The sequence below is a fragment of the Perca flavescens genome, chromosome 2 (genome assembly GCF_004354835.1).
Source record: "Perca flavescens isolate YP-PL-M2 chromosome 2, PFLA_1.0, whole genome shotgun sequence".
Classification (NCBI taxonomy): Eukaryota; Metazoa; Chordata; class Actinopteri; order Perciformes; family Percidae; genus Perca; species Perca flavescens.
Window position 1 is genome coordinate 14,057,317 of NC_041332.1, and position 24,966 is coordinate 14,082,282.

At 41.4% G+C, this 24,966-nt stretch overlaps 1 protein-coding gene across 3 annotated transcripts in view; it reads right to left on the reverse strand.

The window, feature by feature from the left end:
• The window catches only part of cnnm2b (cyclin and CBS domain divalent metal cation transport mediator 2b), a 47,023-nt gene that overhangs the window by 5,732 nt on the left and 16,325 nt on the right, over nucleotides 1–24,966 (reverse strand). For 2 of the 3 annotated variants that reach the window (XR_003694054.1, XM_028594770.1), the window contains exons 2-7: nucleotides 13,111–13,254; nucleotides 11,082–11,219; nucleotides 8,344–8,513; nucleotides 5,082–5,175; nucleotides 3,963–4,025; nucleotides 993–1,171 (exon numbers count right to left, since the gene is read on the reverse strand). Coding sequence is in view for 2 of the 3 variants with exons in the window: in XM_028594770.1 (XP_028450571.1) it covers nucleotides 993–1,171; nucleotides 3,963–4,025; nucleotides 5,082–5,175; nucleotides 8,344–8,513; nucleotides 11,082–11,219; nucleotides 13,111–13,254 (788 nt within the window). In the remaining variant the exon portion in view is untranslated. The remainder of the gene's footprint in view (nucleotides 1–992; nucleotides 1,172–3,962; nucleotides 4,026–5,081; nucleotides 5,176–8,343; nucleotides 8,514–11,081; nucleotides 11,220–13,110; nucleotides 13,255–24,966) is intronic. The other variant, XM_028594780.1, reaches the window with a different exon arrangement.

The window sequence follows — 24,966 nt, forward strand, 5'->3', positions numbered from 1 at the left end:
TTGCTTTAATACATTTTTTTTTATATAAAAAGATTGATAAGTGCAGCTTTAAACTTACCTGGTAATTCAATTTTATTTCTTTTAATAAAACTTTGTTGCCAAATTGATAAACAAATTGTAATATTCATTTGGGAATTCAGGGGATTAAAAAAATGGATATAAAATGAATTGATACATTATGGAAACTTTATTCTTTCCATAATGAATGATTCTTAATTTGATCAAATTATTGACACAAAGCTTTTCATTTGTACAGAATTGTATCAATCATTTGTTTTATTGTCCAAGTAAATACCAACTATTAAACTGCTTTGAAATGTGGTCTATGATTTGTGGTCTTCACGTGTCAGATCTCTTATTAGACATTTTCATGAATCCCTTTTTAACGGTCTAATTAATGATTTACCAAGTAGCCATGTGCAAGAATCTTCTATACCAGCATCTATGTATACAGTGTGCCTTGCTCATCTGTGTCTTCTCACCAGTGGTGGGAGAAGTATTCAGTTCCTTTACTTAAGTAAAAGTACTATTGCCACTCTGTTACAAGTAAAAGTCCTGCATTGAAAATGTTACTTAAGTTAAAGTATGTGAGTATCGTCAGAAAAATGTACTTAAAGTATTAAAAGTAAAAGTACTCAATGCAGAAAAATCCACACATTTTAGAAACGATCCCAACAGTTCTGTCGATCAACCGAGTATTCAATCAGCTAATCAGTTCAGCTGTACTTGTAGGCCTGTATACTGTTGGGTAGTTTAATTTATAATAAAACATTGTATTTTATAAACTACATGTGTTTTGTGTGCAAAAGTCTGCTGTTAGATTAATGTAGTGGAGTAAAAAGTACAATTTTTCTCTCTGAAATGGAGTAGGAGTAGGAGTAGAAAGTGCCATATAAATAAAAGACTCAAGTAAAGTACAAGTACCTCAAACTTGTACTTTAATACAGTACTTGAGTAAATGTACTTAGTTACATTCCCCCACTGGTTCTCACCTTTATAAACTGCAGGTCTGTGCGCGCTCTGACTGAGTAGTCAGGTACGTAGATCTGCAGGAAGGAGTTGAGCTGGTTGTTGCTGCTGCCGAGAGTCGGGGTGATGGCGTCGATACGGTCACTCCTGTTCAAGGAGTCTGAGTGGTTGAGTCCGAACGGCCGTGGAGGAGATTTATTTTCTGTAAGGAGGTAATAGAAGAGGAGAATACAGTTAGACTCCTAACCAGTAATAATCCAAAAGTATCTCAGAAAAATATTTCCAACCTTTTAGCTTATTAAAGATTGTTTTCTTCGTGTTTCAGTGACTGTGTGTTTCTTTCACAACCAGAACTTATTAAAGCTACACTATGTAACTTTTCTCGCTTCGGTCCCCCTACAGGTTGTCTCATTGGAACCACAGCTGCAGCTTAAAGTTACATAACAACACCCAAAACTGAATTCATACAGCAACAAAGACCGTCCGTCGCAGTCTACTCTCTGCTAGAACTCATTATAAGGGGATCCTCACACACTTCACGTGCTGGGCTGTCATCTACTCTGTATTCCTGTTGTTGTTTGTGTCTCTGGTGCTGTCATATCAGAGAGCAGAATTTGAGAACAAGGTGAGGACTGTGCAGGGTTAACGTGACCTTGTTTGGCTGTAAGAATTCGCAGCTCTCATTTTACACTCATTTTTAGCCACACCAGCAGGATGGCTCTGGATGGCCACGTTGGTCTGTTGGTCAGCCAGTCCACCACTTTGGTCCAGACAGAAATATCTTGTTCAGTATCGGATGAATGGCCATGGAATATGGTACAGATAGCTGTGGTGCCCCGACGATGAGTCCTCTATTTTTTGATCTAGTGCCACCATGAGGTTCACTTTTGTGGCTTTGCAATTACATTTCTTCACAACTATTACATGGATTGCATTCCATCACCATTCCCCCACTGCTCTGACTTTTCTTCTAGATCACCAGGTCAAAATCATCAGGTAAAAAAAATGTAAATTTGTCCAATACTTTAATACTCCAATGCTTTATGCTTGATGTTTTCCCATCAACCACAGCTGTTCTTTGTTTAGTGCTAGCTAGCTGTGAGCTTGTTAGCATGGCTGTAGATTCTCTTGTTAATAAACAGAGGTGCCAGTCATCAATCACTTAGTCTTTTAGTCTTTCACATCCCTACTGCTCTGACACTTACTATTCATTGATAGTTTTGTCTGGTGTGGCGCTCTACTAAATCATAGCCTGAACCTGTTAAAGCTTTAGTGCGTAACTGTTTGATATTATTGAACATGCGTTACATTCAAGCCATTGCCACAAAACTCTCTCTGTATTTCTCAGTATGACTGTGTTCAGAAGATTGTGTCCTCCCCTGACTTTCCTGCGCAGAAGCTTGAGTGAAGATAATGACCTCTTCTGAAGAGTCCATCATCTTTTTTTAATCCTCCGTATCCTCCTTGGCTACTAGCAACTGCGTGGAGGAGGGGTGGGGGCGGTGCACGATCACAAAAGGCTTGTATCATGTGGATTACTTCGAATTACTCATGGGGGCAACAGAAACTACGCACTATAGCTTTAATCATCACAGAAGTAAGTACAGTACGTCATCTTAGACATATTTTGCAGATTTTGATACCTACAGATACAAAAACTCTTGTGATGCACTACCTGCTCTAACTCACAATTTTCTCTAAAACTACTTGAGCTGCTCAACAGCTTCAGCAGCACCTGTGTATTAGTGACATTGTTCAGTGTTTAAGTGTTAGACATAAGCACAGATGCTTGCTGTGATGTATGGAAATCTAATTTCTATGTAAAGCTTTAGGTGAGGGGAGTTTTTAATACAGCAGGTATTGAGTCAGTGGTCTCCAGTGATGCTGCTTCCATCAATGTGCGACCACATAGAAGACTTGTTTCTGTTTTTTTTTCTTGGTTTTTTAATTAAAGCCAGATTATGTTTTCCACTTCTTAAAGAAGCCTAGTGAAAATCACACACAACAAAGTGGAAACGGCTTGGCCAACGCTAATGCTACTACGCGACTGGAATGTATGTAATCCCATGTTGGAGTATGTGTGTGTGTGTGTGTGTGTGTGTGTGTGTGTGTGTGTGTGTGTGTGTGTGTGTGCGTGTGCGTGTGCGTGGGCCGAGCGCAGTGGGCCAAAGACCTGGCATGTGAACTCTTGCGGATTAGTACTCCACTTTCTAGGGGCCGCAGGGGCCAGGTCAAAACAAAAAGACAAAGGTGTGTTAAGGAGACACACATAATGCATTTACGTACATGCAGACACACTCAAACGCAGCGGGGCGCCAAACTGGGTGGAAATAAAAACATTTTGAGAGGTGCACTGCAGTTCACTGCGAAAGAGAGCGTATTTGTTCAACTGCATTTCCGGATACATGTGGGTGTGTTTGTGTTTGTGGCAGCATGTCCGTAGTTATGTGTGTGCGCTTCGCATACATGTGCCTGTGCATGTGAACATATGTGTATGTGCATGTCTTTTTATGTGCTCTCAGCGGTGTCCGGCAGGGGGCTGTAACTGTAGGTCTTGTTTATGTAGTCAGAGGGTTAAAGGTTAGGGGCGAGCAGGGCGGAGCCTGGGTCCGCTCTGGGGCCTCCAGTCTCTAACACCATTCAGCCACTTGACTAATGGCTCAGGGGATGAGGGTGTTAAATCTCTGAATTGGTTTTCCTCTCTCCTGCTTTCTCTTTCACTTATACACGCATGAATATACAGTGCATGTTGCATTCGAATACAAACAGACTTTCAGGCATCAACCCCTTTTTCTGGTCACAAAAAACTATTCGACGATGAGGATCAAAACGACCATACACTCGTGTAGGTTTACACAGAGCATGCAGGGTTAAACTTGGAAAACAATCTCAGTTTTTAGCACAAACGTAATTATTATTTTTCAAACTCTCACATGTTATTAGTTGACGGGATGGTATTAGTATGGTGTCAAAAAAGCAAAAGGCAACAGTACCTGGAGATCCTGCTAATGATTCAGCCCTACTGACCACAAATGTACGAGACAGGGACAGAGGCACTGGGTGGGTGGGACAGAAAGAAGATACCAGATATGGAAAAAAAGAAGAAGAAAAGAAAGAGTCAATCAAAGTATAGACATAATCAGTGCACATACACACACACACACACACAATAAATTGTCATTCTACTATTTCACCAGTAGGTGTCTCTCAGTTCTCACCACCAATGTGAATCAGAAAGGTTGAAAAGGGCTGAGAATAGTACTGTAGTTTATGAATGAACTGAGAGGATCACTAGGTGACGCTTTCTCATGATGTCACTGCGGTATTCATAAACATTCATCGAAGAGAATGTAGGCTTTTAATCACAGAAGGTCCTGAACTGATCTGTACTTTGCCGGCTTGGTGACACAAAGGACAACGTGAATGCAGACAGTGGTGAAGGCAAATTCTACATTTATTGCTGCTAAAATTATTTCTAACATCTTCACAATGTGTACTGATCTTGAAGTTTGAACAAATACTATGTGTCTCAATACTAGTGTTGATAAAATACCAGCGTTCCCAAACAGTCCTTTTTTTTTAATTATACTTTAAGGAATGTAAACGTGTTTCTCTACAAAAGCCATTTTTTTAGTCGACACAAGGAGACAAAGTTCTCAAATGTTAAATGTTATCACAAGCACAAACAGAAGCAGCGGTACAATAACTTTGCTGAAACATAATACAGTCAAACATAATACAGCAAAAGAAATTGTCTGAGCAAAGAATAAATAAAAAGTAGTATTTTGGTACTTGACGGTTTTTGATACTTGGTGCTATGAATACATTTCAGTCAATACCAAAAAAAGCAGTAAGGTTTGGTGCCCAGCTCTATTTGTGACTTGTTTTTATTGGAGCTACAATGGAGTCCAATAGGAATGGCCTAGATCTTCATAAAAAAGAGAAGACCTGCATGCAAAGCTGCATTCTTATAGTTTACTCAAAAATAAATAACGTTAAAATACAACGGGGGATTTTTAGAACGTTGAACTGACAAAAGTCTTTGTTATAACACTCTGAGAAACTTGACTTGACTTTGGACCAAACCCAGGTGGGCTGGTTAGAGATCTTACCTGGCGAGGCTGTCAGAGCCAGCATCCCATAGAAGGAGAACGGCCCCGCTTCAAACTTCATCCCCTCTTTTCCTGCCTCCACCTCCACTTTCCCCTGTGACGGAAAGATCCAGAGGCGACAAAGAGTTCAACAAACTATGCTCTTTAACTTTGTCCACATGTTAAACCAAGAATAATATATAATGATTATTACACTCCTTTTATTTCTAATTAACTCTCAATTGCACATTTTCAGTTTGGAGCATTAGTGCCTTGTTGTGTTAATTACCCTTTCTATCTAGGATTTCCACTACAGCTTTAGAGTTACACTTTCACCCTATTCGAAATCTGCCACTTTTCCAGCTCAGATATATTTATTCTCCCTGCCCGCCACCCCCTCTTTCCTTTCCTTTCCTTCTTATGTTTTACTGCTTATAGAAAATCCATTCTTTAATGTAACTATATGTAGTTAAATGTTTCTGAAATGTAATAACGTAGTAATTTCTCATCTGATGATCATAAATGACCTGTAACAGCTCACGCGACTAACCGTGAGAAGAATGCTATTTTGATATTGTTTTTATTAATGCCTTTGCCTAGGTCCGATTTTTTCCCGCAAAGTCACAAAATGATTTACGGTAGCTAGACCAGCTCTATAGTCACACATTCTGATGGGTCACAGATTTCGGCGTAACACCGGAAAAGCCTGTGTTAGTGAGTATCCAGCCAGGTAAAAGGTAGCAGGAGATATCTTTATATAGGCCTAATTGTATTTTAATTTTATTGTAATAGTTATTTGTTGTAGTTATGGCTGATACTGGGGCAGGGCCATTACAGAAAAGACGGAAATTAAACGAAGAACAACTAAAAGCTAAAAGTGAAAGTGAAAGACAACGGTGAAACCCCGAGTCACACTCAGTCGGGCTTTCAACAGATGAAGACAATTACGGGATTGTAAATGATTCATAAAATAACTTTACAATGCGCAATGTGGTTGTACGTCAGTGGCCTACATTAAATTACGTCCTCCTTCCATTTAGTTTTTATTTCTTTTCAATCCGTGTTTGTGTTGGACTACTATTTTCTTTTCCCTTGTCCCCCTATACTTGTGTAAAACCGTGGGTTTCATGAAATGCGCCATATAAGCCGAAGTTATTGTTACGTTGGTTGCTACAAAAAAAACTCTTAAAGGACAATTCAGGTTGGGTTTTTTTCAATCGGAAGTACTCGCATATTTATAGCGATCAAGATTAACGTAAAAATCGGAATTCTCCTTTAATGCTTTGGCTCGTGACACAGTGACAGTGATACCCTGTTTAGCTCACGATAGGCTACATCCAAAGTAGGCTAAGTTACTGTTTGCAACACTTATAATGCAGAAATGTACCTGTAACGTATTATCTTATTGTAAATGATTGCAAAATATTCATTGCAATGATATGACCTCCCGGGTAACGCTAACTCAGTAATCTACAGTGGGCAATACAGCACCATAAAGAAAAGATCTTAACGACAGCAGGTGTGGTAAAAACACTACTGCTTTTGTCCAAAGCGGCAGCTAGAATCAACACAAACTGAAAGTTACATATATCCACTTTAAAGGTGCTCTAAGCGATGTTGGGTGATATCACTTCTTGCTGACGTTCGAAGTATTGTCAAACAAAACGGAGGCTAGCTCGTCCCTCCCTCCCCCTCCCTTCCGCGCATTAACCACCCAACCCCCACCCCCAAATCCTTCTTGTCGGTTATTGGCTGGAACGCTGTTATGTTTTGTGGTGCAGGTTGGCACAGTTTGTTTATGTTGCCGTTGCTGTGGAGCAACGGCAACATAAACACACCATAACAGCAGGCGCGCTAATCTGGCCTCACGTGGCCAGACCATAATGGCGGCAACACAATCTCGTATTTTACAAAAACAGTTCACCGAAACGTGTTTCTGAAAACATTTTAAGTGAGAAATAGGCCATGCAGTTGCTGAATCTGTCTTCATTTCAGATCAACAAAGGTCAGTTTAAAAGATTTTCGTCAGATTTTGAGAGGCGCTCGTCACGCTCATCCCGCTCATCCCGCTCATCCCGTTCATCCCGCTCATCCCGCTCGTCATTTCCGATAATTGGTCATTGAGTCCGACTGCCCCCTGGCCGATTCAACAAGTCAAATCGGCCCAAATGAACGCCAACGGCTCCTCCGACTGACGACGGCACGGAACACACCAAACAGACTCGGGTCACCAACCTCGCCAGACTGCCCGACGGCCAATAATCGGGTTGGTGTGTCAGCGCCTTAAGACCAAAGAGGAAGACGCCATGTTGGAACCAATAACATATTCAGTGACAGAGCAGACATTCAGACCAGTTTTCAAACTATAAGGCTACATGAACCTTCATGAAAACTTGTTTTGATCCCCTTTTGAATAAATAGTTGTAACTCTATCGCAGGATTTCTTGTATGTGTTTGCAGAGAGACAGAGTGTCAGCGAAAAAAGAGAGGTATGGGTATACAGTAGCACTACTGATGCTTTACTGTCTGAAAATTTGGTTCATTTATAACATAAAAACACAGAATTACATATATTTCACTTTCTATTTGTGGTGTTTCTATTTACAACTGACACTACTGCAATCAATCAGTACAGTACATCATGTTCCTCATACCAACCTACATTGTTTCAGTATATTTTGAATTGTTATAGCGAGTGTCTTTGGCCAGACATTTGTATTATTAATGAGGTGTTTATCTGGCATTGTTGCATTCTTCAATAGAAACTGCCCTGCAGCACAGTCATACCATGCATACCTTTTTAGGACGTGTGACCCCTGTGGGGGACAAACCTGCAGTAAAGCTCTTAGAGGAATGGCTATACTGTAAAAAACTGTGGGAACAAGGAAGACAATAACTTGTAGTACTAACAGCAGCATGTCCCTGTCTTCAATTTGTTTAGTGTAATGTATAGTGTAGTTTGGTTAGGGTATGAATATTTTCTTAACAAATGAAATATTGTTCTGTAGTGACATAAAGTCATGTTGTGCTGTAACTCGTGGGTCATTGGCAGTAAAGCCTGTTTTATGGTTCTGCGGAGGCTCCAGAGCTCTCGCCGTAGCCTACGTAAGTGGCCTGATGTTTATACTTGTGCGCTGGTGTGTGCGACGAGCCGGCAAATGTGTGTGTGTGTGTGTGTGTGTGTGGGGGAATGGATGATAGAGCGAGGGAGAAGTTAGAGAGTGACGGCAATTAGCTTCGGAGCGAGTACCAACTCTAGAGTCACCTCATTGTGTCCACATACCTGCATTATGAGGATGAAATAATCAACGGGCTTGTTCCTGTGGAAGAGGTAGTGCTCCGGTGCCCGCTTGTTCTTCTCATCATATTTCAGCTCCTGAATGACGTTGGGGTGCTTCAGCAAGCGCAGCAGAATCTTTTCTGACATTTGCGCCGGTGCGAACGGCTCGACCTCTGAAGAACCAATGAGAGACAGGGCGGGAGACTGTGAGGAATTTGAAGGCAAGGCAAGGCAGCTTTATTTACATAGCACATTTCAGCAACAGGGAAGTTCAAAGTGCTTTACATAAAACATTAAAGAGCAATACAAAAATTTTGACGGATAAAATACGAGATTTTAAGACGCTAGTATGGGACAATGTATAAGCCATTGCTCTATACACGTAATCCACCCGCAATCATTTGCCGTTCCCATGCCGTCTTACTTTTTAATTCTCTTTATATTTACACAGCAAATGATTGATGTTTTTATAATCAGAAATAAAAATTTTAAGTGTTGTACGATACAAGAAATTTGATAATGTCACCTTTCACAATAATTGTGATGAACATTTTTCACTAATTTCTGACATTTTATCCAAATCATCCAAATCAAAAATCACTCTTGCAAACTCATTTGTTCTTAAAGGAACATGCCGACTTATTGGGAATTTAGCTTATTCACCATAACCCCCAGAGTAAGACAAGTCGATACATACCCTTCTCATCTCCGTGCGTGCTGTAACACTGTCTGACGCTTCCAGCATTAGCTTAGCCCAGCACAGATCCTGCAGGTAACTGGTTCCAACTAGCCTACTGCTCCGAATTGTGACAAAAGTGACAAAATAACGCCAACATGTTCCTATTTACATGTTGTGATTTGTAGAGTCACAGCGTGTACAAAAAACAACGTAACATGAGACACAGCCATCTTCTAACAGTAAACAAACTGGGAACTATATTCTCAGACAGGCTTGCTGCGAGCATATCACTCCGCCCAAGTACTATATTCTTCCGCCTGAGAATATAATTCCCGGTCACACATGTAAATAGGAACATGTTGGCGTTATTTTGTCACTTATTCGGAGCAGTAGGATTGCTGGAACCATTCACCTGCATGTTCTGTGCTGGCCTGATGCCGCTGGAGCCGTCAGACAGCATTACAGCACACACGGAGATGAGAAGGGTATGTATCGACTTGTCTAACTCTGGGGGTTACAGTGAATAAGCTAAATTCCCAATAAGTCGGCGTGTTCTTTTAACTGGCACTTTTGAGCCATTTAGGTGAATTTGTGGCATTCACCAATTTTCTTGTGTTTAAGACTTTTCTCTTAGGTAAGAACAAAATTCACAAGTTGAACAGAGCTCTCGTACAAGTCGTGTACAGACAGTCTGACTCTCTCGACAGGAGGAAAACAAACTCTTTTGACTTTAACAATGCCTCTCTGTCACTGTCTCAATAAAAAGGACAATTCTTCTTTTTAGTCTTCTGTGTCACGAGCAGAGCCAAACAAGTAGCCTTATATAGCAATTTCAGGGATGTTGATTGCGCTAATGATGAAAATCTCATGAATGCGCACTTCCTCATAAACTGGCAATTTATGACAAGATTGTGCAGATGAGATAGTCTGGTGAATCTGATTTGAAACCATCACACAAAAAAGTATGAGAAGTTATGAAATTAGAAATTAGTTTCTACATATTGGAATGTCACAATTGTTATTCTCTTCTACTCTGTATATATGATACCTAGTGCATGTCTGTCCATCGTGGTAGAGGGATCTCTCCTCTGCTGCTCTTCTTTTTGTCCAATAAAAGGGTTTTTATTTACTCCATCTGTCTTAGCGAACTAACATACAAACCAAAAACTCATTTATAACTTATAACACTCATTTATAACACTGTATCCACATTGTGACTGATATGCTTCAACCACCTAATGGGCCAATCAGCTCCTTCAACTACTGAGCGGCGGTGATATGTGTCAGCTGGCTGCTGGCTCCACCACCAGGAACTAAACTCCCTAATAGCCTTTAGAGGAACTTAATCAACGCTTAGCTGCTAGGTCAAAGTTCTGAAGCAAATCCAACTGCAATGAAGCATATTCAACTACTGCTGCTGCTGCTGCTGCTGCTGCTGCTGCTGCTGTAGTAGTGCTTGGATATGCTGCAGCCTTGTTCAGAAATCCATTTCCCAAGAGAAAGCGGGTGAAATATTTCACATTTTACACTAAGTATGTCGACTTGTGTGAGAACCCCGATCATAGGCCAAAAATGCTGGATGTGATGTCACTGAGGAACGTGTGTAAGCAAACAGGTTGGTGTTTTTAAAGCTGTGAGCTAAGATCCCAACATGTAACCTCCAGTGCATGAAACGCAAGCAAATAGACGCCTGGGTTTTTTTGGGATCTGCACGCAGTCTGCACAGACATCCCGTGCTGCGCTCCCGAGAGGCCTTCCACCTCTTCACACACACACACACACACACACACACACACACACACACACACACACACACAAGCAAATCAACACACTTGTTGTGAGTCCTCTCACAACTCATTCCCTCACACACACCAACAACAGATACTCATTCTACACACATACTCACTCCTCCCTACACCCACTTGCCCCAAAACTCAAAGCCCATACGGGCACATGCACACACAAACAACTCACACATACACACACACACACACACACTTTCCCCACAGTGAGGGGTTGAGGGCACACTGGGGGAAGTCAAGCAGCAACGCAGCCCACTTGCCTGTTGCTAGGAAACGCAGGGTAGCCAGCAGAAGCTGAGGTGATATTTTAACCTTCATTTCATTGTCGGTAGGCTTGAAGGCCGAGAAATCCTGCTTCCTTTCCCGATGGGTGATTTTCTTCTTCGTCTTGTTGTCAGCTGAGGAGGGAAAATGAAAAGTCAAGCGTAAGACACAGTGCAACAGCAAAAGGTCGATCCACGACACTCCACAGATAGTGAGCTCGTCCTCCAGGGTCATAGGGTGACTAAACTTGAGTTACCCAAAGCTTATTGCTTTTTCTGGAAATGTAGCTGTGGTGTTCTTCTCAGAACTAAAAGAGAGCTATAGGGGGCTAAATTGTTAGCTTACCACATTCTTAGAATTACTTAAAGCCATATGTATTAGGGCAACAAATAGACTGGCACATATTCCATGTCAGGAGTGCAGGCCTTTACCATCAGAGGAATAGCAGTATAGTCAGCTCATGGTTTGGTATGGTACACTATGTGCCCTATACGTTAATAAATGAGTCAAATAAATTGTGACTGTACAAAATGAATTCCTCCCTGGGAAATTATGATAAAAAAACTTTCACCATTGTTACTTGTTTAGGTTTAGGTGCCCACACAAATAATAGAATATAATCTTAAATGACAAATATAAAGCAATTGTTTATCTACATAGAATTGAAGAGTAATATTCTCTAAAACACATTTAAACATTGTCACACAAACTGATTTTCCATTTCTGGATTAAGATGAAAGCATTTTTAAAGCTGATATGATCATTATTTTTTGGTGTGATGGGAAAGGTTCTTTCAGCTCATTGTTTCGGTTTTCCTGTTGCAACTGTATTGCTTTGGTTCACTCTCTGCAATCTCATCATCGTTGTTACCAGATGCAGCAGGCAACTGTTTTCAGCAACAAATCTATAAAAACCAACAGTACACTACCTGCTCAGCCCCAAACGGCAGAACGTCATAATTGCTAGCTGGTGAACATTTATTAGCTAAAGAGCCAGATATTTTCTCAAGAGTTGGTGGAGGGCAGACCAGAGCTACAAAGAGAGATAATCTTGGATTACATTTGTCAGATGGACACAAACACATCTCCAAATCAATGCTAATGTCTGACAGTTCAATGTTAACTGAGGACAATTTAAAGCTTTAGTGCGCAACTTTTTGATATTAATGAACGTCTGTTACATTCAAGCCATTGCCAAATGAGTTGCTACAAACTAATTAAGAGTATCAGCTCCACACAACTCTCTCTGTATGTCTCAGTATGGCTATGTTCAGAAGATTGTGTCCTCCTTGGCTACTAGCAACTGCGCGGAGGAGGGGTGGGGGTGGTGCGCAATCACGGAAGGCTTGTATCATGTGGACGCGCCGACAGTTATGTTGTCATTACTTAGAATTCCTCATGGGGGAGACAGAAGCTACGCACTATAGCTTTAAAGTGACATTTAACATTTGTTTGTTTTTGTCTACTTTGGGCAACTGTTGTAAAGTCAAGGTTGACGTAAATCATGTATTGTTAGTTGTTATGGCTAATGTGTTAGCAATCAGTTTCTGTTTACACCTCCAGCAGACATGGAACAACTGTCACATTGCATGTAGTCATTTGAGCCTTCGTTATTCATAAAATAATGACTGGTGCAGCTTTATTATGCACTTTATTTGGCGTTTAACGTATGCAAACAACAATTGGCACCATTCAGAATTAACAACTGATCAGATTTAGATAAAATTGAAATCAATTTTCAGCTCCTTTTGTCCCATTTCTGTATTATGATATATTGTGCCATGGCCATAAAACATTTGTCAAAGCCTAGCAATGCTAATGTTTATTTGAAAGCCCCTGCAAATAAAAAAAAAAAAAGCATATTTAGATATATTTACTGCATAAGTTAGACCCACATTAAGTTGGTTTAAATGGACACAGTTTAGCAAGTCACGGATTTTAGTCTGATGCTCTTACTGTGACAGGCTGGACGTGCCTTGAGTTCTTACAGTCTAAGGAGGTATGAGCTTCGAGAAGGGGAACCTACTGTACAAGTCAGTCTCGTCCAGGATCTCTGACTTGATGATCTCTTCAATAACGTCCTCCAGGGTGACAATACCCAGAACTTCATAGAAAGGGTCTCCCTCACCCTCATTGTTCACCCTCTGAACTATGGCCAGGTGGGATTTTCCTAGCAAACACACACACACACACACACACACACACACACACACACACACACACACACACACACACACACACACACACAGATACACAAAAAGGTTATAAAGTTAGGGCCATGTAATGATAAAGGGAGTTAAATATAGGTCAGGCATGATGATGGAGGTACAAGGGAGCAATCATGTAGCAATTTCACATGTATAATAGATACATATGTTATCCATGGTATTTTATACTTTGAAATGGGAACAATAAGTCACTCATGTCAGATAGTGTTGTGAATGTCATAACACGGAGGCTGCAGTATTGCAGCAGTCTGACAGTCCAGATCAGCGACAGGGCAGGTGACACCAAGTGATCTGAAGTACTAACTGTTCTCCGTATCAGTTAAATGACCAAGGATGCAGGGCAATGGTAGTTCAAGTGTTAACAGTGCCATCAGAAACTCAAACAGTCATACAGACAGTCCTACATTTCATCATGGGTCCCCTCAGCCCTCCCTCCCTCCACATCTGTGTTCCCAGGACCCTCCCGTGAGCTGTACCAACTGAAAAAAAAATAGAAAAGAAACAAACTGCCGTGTATGCAGAGAATACTGTCAAGCAAAACGCTAAACAAATTCTTTGCCTTTTCTCAGCTTGTGATCATTTAAAAGGAATTTTCCAGAGGCCCAGGCTAATATTAGCCCCTGCAAAATGAAGTTTCCATTCCGCCCCGGCGATATTCTCACCGAGCGAATGAACAGACCAGGCGAAGCCTCCGCTGTGTGATCAGATTGTCTCAAAATGGGCCGTTTGCATGCAGTTACACCTTGGCGTAAATAATTGAGGACGTCAGTATGCTTACGTGTACGTGTGCATGCACGTGTGTCAGAGTGCATGAGTGTATGGGTGCACGAGTGTGTGTGTGTTTATTTCTGGAGAACACAGGTACATTACTGAGTCAGTGCTCACATGCTGTTTCAGCTAATGTTGGCTGCTTTGGTGCAGGCAAGCACAGACTGAGAGGACTGATCACCAAGAGTTTTATAGCACTGCAGCTCTCTGTTTCCCTTGTGACAGCACACTAATGTGCAGTGTACAGAGCCTGAGAATCTCAATGTGAGCATTAGATGCAGAATTGATGCATCAAGAAATATACTCAGGTTACATCTAATAGGCTGGCAGGGTAAAGATCCCCAAAGAGTGGTATCAATAATGTAAAAAACAGAAATCCATCATAACAAAGAGTCTGCAAATGGCAGGCAATATTTAAGCTCTTATTTTCAAAGGGTCCAATAACATTAGTCTTTCTGTTAAGATGTCAATGAAAACTTGAGCATGTTGCTTTATCACTGAGGGTTGGGTTGAACTAGGACAGACATAAATGGAGCCTCAGTGGATTAAAGCAATCAGGTCTCAGAAGTCCTTGAGCAAGCAATTACTCTAAACTGCCCAGGGAGGGAAAGGCAAATGGAGTGGCCAGCAAAGCACAGTACAGTAAAACAGATCAATGCTCACTTCCTTCTCTTTAATGGCACCCACTCCACCCATGTCAGGTTTATAAACAAAGCTTCCAGATTAAGGATCCAGGCAAAGAATGTCGACTTTAATGTCACTTCAATCTTAAACATGTGAACTGCACATATTCAGGAAATATGCCAGTGAAGTGAGATCATTTAATTTAACATTATTCGTTTCGGGGCAGCCTCTAGGTCACTTGGTAGAGCGTGGGCCCCATGTAGGCTCAACCTAAGGCCCTTTGCTGCGTGTCATGTCCCCTCTCTCCCACATTTCCTGTCTCTCTTAAGATGTTCTTATAAAGGAAAAAGCCCTGAAGCCCTCAAATTATTTATTTCAGTGCAAATCAACTTGTTTTAAGATTTGTTTTGTACAAAGTAACATCGCAGTCTGCTGTACTTGTTTCTTGGTATTTAAAGGAATAGTTTGAAATGTCAGGAACTACACTAATTATTTTTCTTAGTCAGATGAGAAGTTCTACACCACTTTCATGTCTGTACGGTAAATATGAGGCTATTGTCGTAGCTTAGCTTAGTACAAATACTGGAAACAGAGGGAAACAGCTAGCCTGGCTAGAGGCACCTCTAAAGCTAACTAATTAACATATTATATCTTGTTTGTTTATTCTGTGAAAGAAACCAAGTGTAAAAAGAAAATGTTGTGGTTACAAGGGGGAGGGGGTATTTATTGGTCCAGGACCAGTAACTTCTTACAGTCCTGGAATCTTCGACTTAGGCACTATATTGAGCAATTAATGAAGGTAAATAAAAACAAAAGTACTTGGATAGTATTTTACTAAACGTCTTCAGTTCATAGAGGCTTATGTTTTTAAAACTGTATAGTAGTCTACAACAAACAAAATGTAACTCACGGTATGTAAAACAAAAATGAGAAAAGAAAGGAAACCAAAGTATAACGAAAGAGGAATGGGAGAATCTATGTGAGCTACAATGCAAAAATTCAAATTCAGATCAAAAACACTTTTCATCACCTCCTTCAACAGTGGAGTTTACTTACAGGGGGTCAACTATTAGAGATGGCCCGTTGAAAGAGCTTCAACAGAGGACGCATTGGTCCCTAGTTACAAGAAAAGAAAAGAATGACACACAGGATAAAAAATGAATGGGAAGCTATTCAGTAGACATGACAGAGAAAAGCATGTTTATACAAAGTTTAAGAGTGTTTTTTCTGGAGTCTGTCCAGTGGGCTATAATGTAAGTAGAAAGAAATTTCATAAATTCCATGGATGAGACAGCAATGGGAAAACCATACACCCACCATCCCCTTTATTCTATTCTATACAGTATATTTTCTATGGAAATCATTAGGCTAGATATTTAACTAGTGCCATGTATTGAGCAAATATTTTTGCCACGCTGGTGCCATTTTACTTTGGTTTATGAGTGTTGCTAACACGCTAAACTAACATGTGACCATGGTAAATCTATTACCTGCTAAACATCAGCATGTTAACATTGTCATTGTGAGCATGCTAGCAAGTGGATGTGTAGCATTTAGCTCAAACCACCACTGAGCTTAAGTACAATCTCACAGACCCGCTAGCATGGTGTCGACTTTTAAGCCTCTTTCACACATGCCCTGCAAAGCTGAAATTATCTAGACATTACTCAGCAGAGCTATATTTGCAAATGTCTGAATCAATAAGATCGGTCTTTACCATGACTACAAGTGCAAGAGTCAGTAGGATTCATCCTCTGGGGAACATGAATGGCTGTACAAAATGTCATGGCAATCCATTCATAACAGTTGTTGAGATATTTCAGTTTTGACCAAAGTTGTGGACCGACCAACAGACACAGCCATCCCTAGAGCCATGCTGCAAGCATAGGTAAATTCAAGAAGACAGTTGGATACAACTTCCATTTTGTAATTTATTTCTCTTTTTTCTCTCTTTCATGTATTTTAGGATGCTGGTCATTGGTACCATGTAGTGGTTGCTGAGCAACGTAACAACTAGGGACTGATGCATATCAGACTTCAGTGTATAACATGAATATTAGTCTTTATAGTGTTTTTAGAGTTGAGAATCATACAGCAGAATTGGACATTTGATCCAACTCACACACTTTTCAAGGTAGATGGATATATAGGTTAGGATTCTTTATTGCTCTAAAAATATTACATTTATTTGCTGATACTTTTGTCTGTAGCAACATACAAAAAGTGCATTGAAAATTCAAATCAGCTTAATCAGCTGACCTTTATGAGCACCACAAGCCTCTAAAATAATAGTAGTTTCCAGTAGGACTGTTTTATGTAAATAATGATCTAAAAGTTGCCAATTTACGAGCAATGTACCCATGTAAACTCATTTTCTGGTGTTCTCTAAAGTCTATCTAAAGTCTACTTTTGTCTCTGTCAATTTTACACACACACACACACACACACACACACACACACAGACACACACACAGACGCACACACACACACACACACACACACACACACACACTTCTGCACACATCTCTTACACAGTAGCCTTCACTCCACGTTTTGTCTCAAAGTCCCACAAGATCAATGCATACTTTCCAGTTTCCCACAAACACAAAATACCACACGAGTGACAGCAAAAATGCAGCTTCTATCTTCCATAAATATATATTACAAGACAATGACAGCCTGTTTATTCATAGCTCCTTAGCTGCTATTATGGCAGTGGGTTTTGTGAGGGGGGACTGGAGGTAGAGTGGGGAGGCTGACCCTCTGGACCCTGTAGAGCCTGAAAGTTGGCAGCAGGCCACAGGGAGAGCGTGTCCTTGCTAGGACCAGTCGTCTGGGGTCCTATAAGCCACCACTGCTGCCTGACATCTGGGGCTGTCTAGGCTGAGGATAGGTGCATGCTGGGTAGTCCAGCACATAGTCACACTGCACACATAGGGTAGGGGGTCAATTCACTTTCAATTTCATCCATTAGGGAAGCATGTTTTCTTTGGTCAAAAACAGAAATGCTTTAGTCATTAAAAGGCTCACATTTTGTGATTTCTAAAACAGTTCTGAGAATAATGGTTGTGTAATTACACCTGTAAATGGTATTTTCAGTTTACATTTGTGATTGGGTGAAGTAAAAAACACACACACACACACACACACACACACATACACACACACACATGCACAGAGGATTATTTTGTTTCTCCTAACAACCAGGTAGCAGATGACTCAGGTACCAGTAAATGCTTAATCTCACTGAGGAGAGTCAGGGGTCGCAACGCAAGATCTGTGCATTAAAACCCTGGCTCTGAGGATGAAGATACACAGCAAAATATCTACTCCACAGGGCCATAGCCAGGATTTTAGAAATTACTGAGGTCAGCCCCTAATATTTGTAAAATTGTAAACCTGCTGGTGGCGCTACGGAAGAAAGGGGATCACCAAATAAAATAGGCATCATCTCTGGGGACCATGAATGTCTACAAAATGTGTTTGAAATCCATGTTCTTTTTGTTGAGATATTTTAGCCTGGAGACATGCTGCTAGCATAGCTAAAAATATTGGTATAAGCCTTTAAAAAAATCCCTCCATCTGTTTTAAATTATAAAATGTAAACTACACTTCTGGTCAATTAATTTCCAGAAAGAAAAAAAACCCACAGAATATGACCTGTGCCCCCAATGATAGATAGTTCTGCTACTCCAGTGTTGGAGGCATACTCTCTGAAGATACAGGTTGATTCATTATATGTCACATAATTGTTGCAAAATGAATAACCAGGGCGTCACAAATGATTTGTTTAAACTATAAATCAACATAACTTTTTTTTTTTTAAGATTATTTTTTGGGGCTTTTCCCTTTATTACATAGAGACAGTGGATAGGCATGAAAGGGGGAGAGAGATGGGGGATGACACGCAGCAAAGGGCAGCAGGTCAGATTCGAACCTGCGCTGCTGCAGGACTCAGCCAGCATGGGGTGAACGCTCTTACCTTCAACATAACTTTTTAAGACCAGTGTACCAAAGTGTCTGTCACCACTGTAATAAATACTGTGGAAAATACTCAACTGAGGGTACAACAGTTCAAGCAGCAATATTTGCAGTGGGCTCATTTTACACTGTAGATTGACAAAGGCCCAAATTAAAAACTCTTGATAGCTGCAATCAATCTAACAATCAATCAATGAATCTATCTATCTATCTATCTATCTATCCATCCATACATCTATTGTAAGGGAAATTGTCTTTGATCATGCTGTAATGAAATCACATTTGACCAGACACATGTAATTAGGTTAACTTAATTTGATCATACTGAATGATTTATCAATGTAACCTTTGACTGTGTGACTCTTGACCTGATTGTACTGTATGTCATCAGATGGTTCTCACCTCTGGCTGGTTAGACCTTTGGTCTTGACAACAAAGGCATGCAATACACACACTGAGAGAAACCACCCGGACCAGAGGGGGAGGACAAAGCCAAGGTATAAAGAGAGAGAACACCTTTCCATCAGTGTGCATATTAACAACTAAACTTTGTTTTGTGTACCATGCTCTGAGCAATACAAGTGTGACGAGTGTGTCCTGTAAGAGATTTTTGTCTCGTTCCTAATTGACAGAGTGGGATTGCAAAATTGCCATGACACTATCATAATACAAAGCTAAGCCTGAGAACCTTCACTAAGGCCTACAGAGACCAAGCCGTGTGCTCTTTTCCACCATTCCCAGCTTATTTATGGAATGCAGCTTTGTCATATTTTTCCATAGCGCAATTTCCCCCTATAAATAGGCACGTAAGGCTCGGAGAGATGGGACGGGAGTATGAGGGGTCAGTATCAGTTGTGGACACTCATCATTGCCCCCCTCCCTCTCTTGCTCTACCCCTCTACTTTTCCAAATATTTGAGCACTGACAAATATAGTGCAATGTTAGGGTGATGGGAACATCTTTCTTCTAAATCTACCTCCAGTAAAAGTTTCCAGCCATTCTGACCCATTTTTCCATTGACATGTACAGCAACTTTACCCGGATGCTGGTGACATGTCGACTATTTAAAGCGTCTTCATTTTCATAAACATTAAGTCTGAACACATATGCAATAAAAAAAACAATATTATGTGTCTTGGCCTGTATTATCTGGAGACATAAGTGGAATGTGTGTGTCTGTCTGTCTGTATGTTTGTGTTTATAAGTGTCTGTATTTCCTTGTCTGCAAGTATTATATACAGAGGTGTCAAATGTATTCACATTCATTACTCTGGTAGAAGTATAGATATTAGGGTTTAAAAAGACTTCTGTAGAAGTTGAAGTATCAACTCAAGCTTTTTACTCAAGTAGTACTGGTTTCAAAACTACTTACAGTATAAAAGTAAAAGTAACGTAAGGGGAAAAAAATAATATCAATATGCTTTTTCAAATTAGACGGCAAGTTTTGGAAACAATTAGCTTGTGGTACTTGGGTGCACAGAGCTAACAGCACATTTGAAAGGAGCTGTTTTTGCATCCAAACATTTCGAAAAATTCTTCCAGGTACGGCCAGGGATGTAGAAGGGTTGGCTGGGATTCCTGGCTACCAAACTCCCTGCTGGTGCTTGGTTGGGACATTTCGCTCGAGTTCTCTTGAGGCTCTGCCACGAACATCTTTGTACCAGGCTACATACATCTTCTATTTCCTTGCTGGAGTATGACGTGATTTGTGTCATGTGCAGGTGCGATGGATCACGTACAAACCAATAGGGTGTCAGAAAAAGTCTGTTGTAAAATAATTACTCCATTAACAATATTTAGTCACTTAAAGGGGAAGTACAGCTGCTGCTCTTGAGAGGCTCTTTAAAATTCGGAGGAAAAACTTCTTTGACGTCACTCAAAGAATTGGACTACACCAGGGATTCTTTGGTTCCCTCTCGTACCTGTCAATAAGACTTCATGCTGTGTGAGAAGTGTGTTGAAACTGTTACCTGTAGAGACTAAAAAGCTTGAAAGGAAAATCCCAAATTTTGCCTGGAGTGCAAAACTGTGTTTACCTGGCCAACTGCTCCAAGTACTCGTTAAGACACAGGAAGCTAATATTTTAACAAGCTAATTCCAATACTAGCTAACACTACTTTTTCTTTTAAGATAATTTTTTTGGGGCATTTACTTCATTAGATAGTGATAGTTGATAGACAGGATAGGGTTGTAATTTTCACACTACATGAGGGACCGACAACAAGGCGTCACACTACAAGATCAAGTACAAGTATGTCTAGTAAATGGATGTCCGCCAGAAACAAGCACTCCCCGAGTTGGTGCCCTGATTCGCAGCAATAAAACAAGGAAGAAAAAGACAAGAAGGGTTACTAGGTTTGTTATTGTCACACATGTTCACAATATAGCCTGTTTCCACTTGTTTTACAACAACAACTTTGGTCCGAAAATGCCAAAAGCAACACATACAGTAAAGTTCCTATTGTTACCTGCGCCCCCCCCCCGGTTGCCCCTCAAGCCGTGTCTTGCGCTCTCATTGGCTATATGAACCTGATTGTTGCACCAAGTTCCTGGATTTCTTCCAGGCCAAAGTGGATCTTATCCATCAGCAACTCCTGATGTGTGCCCCATCCACTTCTTATTCCAATCAACCACAGGACATTGCTCCCTCCCCTGCTCATCTGCCTCAGCACTGCCTCTCTTCCTTCACGCCTGTGGACAACCATCTAGTGACCAAGCTGGTCCACCTGCTCCATAGATCCAATGCTACAGCCCTGGTCAAAGCATGTCTGCCTGTCCTATGTCCCATCATGGTGGATGTCATCAACTGCTCCTTGGAATCTGGCGTAGTAACCACCTAATTTAAAACTGCCTCAGTCACCCCTATCCTCAAGAAGCCAGGTTTCGGATTCGGAGGATGCAAACAATTTCCAGCCAATCTCCAACCTTCCATTCCTAAGTTAAATCCTGGAAAACGCAGTTGCCGCCCAAGTCCATCAGCATATGTCCAACCACGAGCTCTATGAACCCCTTCAGTCAGGATTCAGACTGTATCATAGTACAGCCCTCATCAAAATCACAAATGATCTACTCAACCCTGTTGACTCTGGACACATCAACATACTCATTCTTCTTGACCTTTCCGCAGCCTTTGACACAATCTCCCATACCATTCTCCTCAACCGCCTATCCCCTTACCTTGGTATCACTGGCACGGCTCTCTCCTGGATTCACTCTTACCTCTCACACAGGAAGCAATTTATCACCATTAGCAACTCCTGCTCCGATCCAGCTCCGGTCAACCAAGGCATGCCTCAAGGCTCTGTGCTTGGACCCATGCTCTTCACCATCTACATGCTCCCCCTTGGTCATATTATCCGGTAACATGGTCAGCACCAAACCAACCAAGGCGCTGCTCCAGAAGGTTGGAGATCTCATCCTGGATGTTGATGGGTACGCCATCTGGCCATCCTTTGAGGTCCGCAACCTTGGTCTAATCCTTGACTCCACCCTCTCTTTCCATACTCACATCAAATCCATCACCAAAAACATCTTTTTTCATCTCAAAAACATCTCTAGACTCCAGCCATCACTCTCTGACTCCATGGCAGAAACCCTCATTCATGCTTTCATAACCTCCCATTTGGACTAGTGCAATGGAGTCCTGTCTGGGGTCCCCAGCAAAACCCTAGACAGGCTCCAGTATGTCCAAAACTCTGCCGCCAGGGTCCTCACCCACACCAAGACCTAGCAGCACATCACCCCAACCCTTATCCACCTTCACTGGCTCCCAATTAAGTCCTGCATCACGTATAAAATACTCCTTCTCACCTACAAATCCCTCCATGACCTGGATCCACAGTACCTCTCCGACCTCCAACCTGAAACCTGCGGTCCTCAGACGCTGGTCTGCTCTCCATTCCCAACACCAGACTCTGTACCTTCGGAGACAGAGCCTTTAGTTTTGCAGCCCCATCCCTCTGGAACACCCTCCCTGCAGATATCCAAAATGTAACATCCCTGGACATTTAAAAACTCCTGAAACACCACCTGTTTACCACAGCCTACAACCTCCTTTACCTTAGCCACAGTCATTCTGTAAAGTGCCCTTGGGTTTCATGAAAGGCGCTATATAAATAAAAGTTATTATTATTATTATAGCTCCCCCACAGACTCCCCGACCGGGGACACAAATTGCTATAGAGCTCAGATTGTATTAATAATCATTACTTCCAGACCTATGCAGAATAATGCTCAACAATGAGGAAACACAGTATCATGTCGAAGACCACAGCAATTAATTTTCTTGTTGACATATAGATGTAAACAAGTAGGGTTTCAGAGTCACAGGCTGTTACCTTTGAGTTATGGGCATGGTGTGTAATTCACAAGGCCCCATTTCAGAAAGCAGGTTTAGTGAAAACTCAGATTTAGTGTACTTTTTTGCAGAGACACAGTGTTGACAGCCCCGGAGATGGACAATCTGTCTTGCCATCTCCCGATGTCCACTGCGGCCTCGGCGGGGAGTAGAACAGATTGGCCGCAGACTCTTTGCTGCCGATTGGCCCGCTGATTCGGGTAACGCTGTTTTGTTGTATGGTGTCACAACAATGACTACGACTCACAGCGCGCTGATGGATTATGTCTGGTTCACAAAACCACTCTAGGTCGAGAGTGGGGAGGGCAGCACTCCAGGTCGAGAGGCAGGGCAGTTGAAGCATGCGCAGATGCTTAAACTGATCACAGCACGCTTTGGAGGAGGGTCTGGCTAAGCGAGACTATAGCCCGGTCAAGGTGTATACATGGAGTAATAACCTGGTTACTGAAGGAGTTCTCTACCTTTGTTAACCGGGTTACGAGAACTCCGATTTTAACTGGGGTAAGGTGTTTTCATGGCGTTTGAGAAATCGGTTTATTGCCTTAACCCGAATATAATAATTTTTTAAAACTGCATGAACACTGACAGTTGAAGGAAACTCCGGATTTTGGGTTTCACAAAGCCAGTTCAGATTAACTCTAATGGATGGCAACATACTCTGGGAACTTAACCTGCTCGCTAGCAGGTTTTCTTCAACTAACACTAAGTTTCTTTCCCCTTATAATCCAAATGCAGTACAGTACTTAAAGGTCCCATGACATGTTGCTCTTTGGATGCTTTTATATAGACCTTAGGGTTCCCCTAATACTGTATCTGAAGTCTCTTTCCTGAAATTCAGCCTTGGTGCAGAATTACAGCCACTACAGCCAGACCCACAAAGAGCTTTCCTTAGTATGTGCCATTTTGGTGTCTGTAGCTATTGAGGAGGAGAGCGAGGGGGCAAGGTGGAGGGTGGGGGTGGCCTTGACCAACTGCCATTTTGCTCATTTGAAAGCCATGATGTTTCTCTCTCTCATGGGTGGGCCAAATTCTCTGGGCGGACAAAGCAGAGAAAGGGGAGGTAACCTTGCTCCTTATGACCTCATAAGGAGCAAAATTCCAGATCGGCCCATCTGAGCTTTCATTTTCTCAAAGGCAGAGCAGGATACCCAGGGCTTGGTTTACACCTATTGCCATTTCTAGCCACTGGGGGACCATAGGCAGGCTGAGGGAACACATATTAATGTTAAAAAAACTCATAAAGTGAAATTTTCATGCCATGGGACTTTTAATACTTGTCATGTTGATGAAACAAGTAAAATCGTCCACCTCAACCCACTCTTACTGATGTTCTAGCAATTGTATTTAAAAGTCTTTTTCATCTGCATCCTTATGTGGTCCATTTCAAGATCTGCTTTTTAAAATCTTTTTCTCTAAGTACACCTTGTACAGCTGTTTCACAGGGAGCTATAGAAACACAACATTTCAAAGAATTTCACAGTGCCAGGCCTTCTTAATTTCACTGTAAACCGTGGGCCTATGTTGAACATTTTACAGAGCCAAGTTAGGCTGTGGAAATGGATGGCCCCTGGCTGGCGGAGGCATTCAACCACAAGGTGGTAATTCTAATTTTGCTATCGAGATAATATTAAATTAAATGGTAGTATGATATATGAATATGGTGACATAAATATACCTACATTTTGTCATATGTAAGTCCTGTTTGCTTGTCAAGAACTGTTTAGATTGGACTTTGTCTGAACTGTGTGTGTGTGTGTGTGTGTGTGTGTGTGTGTGTGTGTGTGTGTGTGTGTGTGTGTGTGTGTGTGTGTGTGTGTGTGTGTGTGTGTGTGTGTGTGTGTGTAAATTAATCTTTTGTCTGCATTTCCCAGCTGGATGACCAGAGTGGTAGTTCACAAAGTAGGTTTAACAAACTACTAGTTCC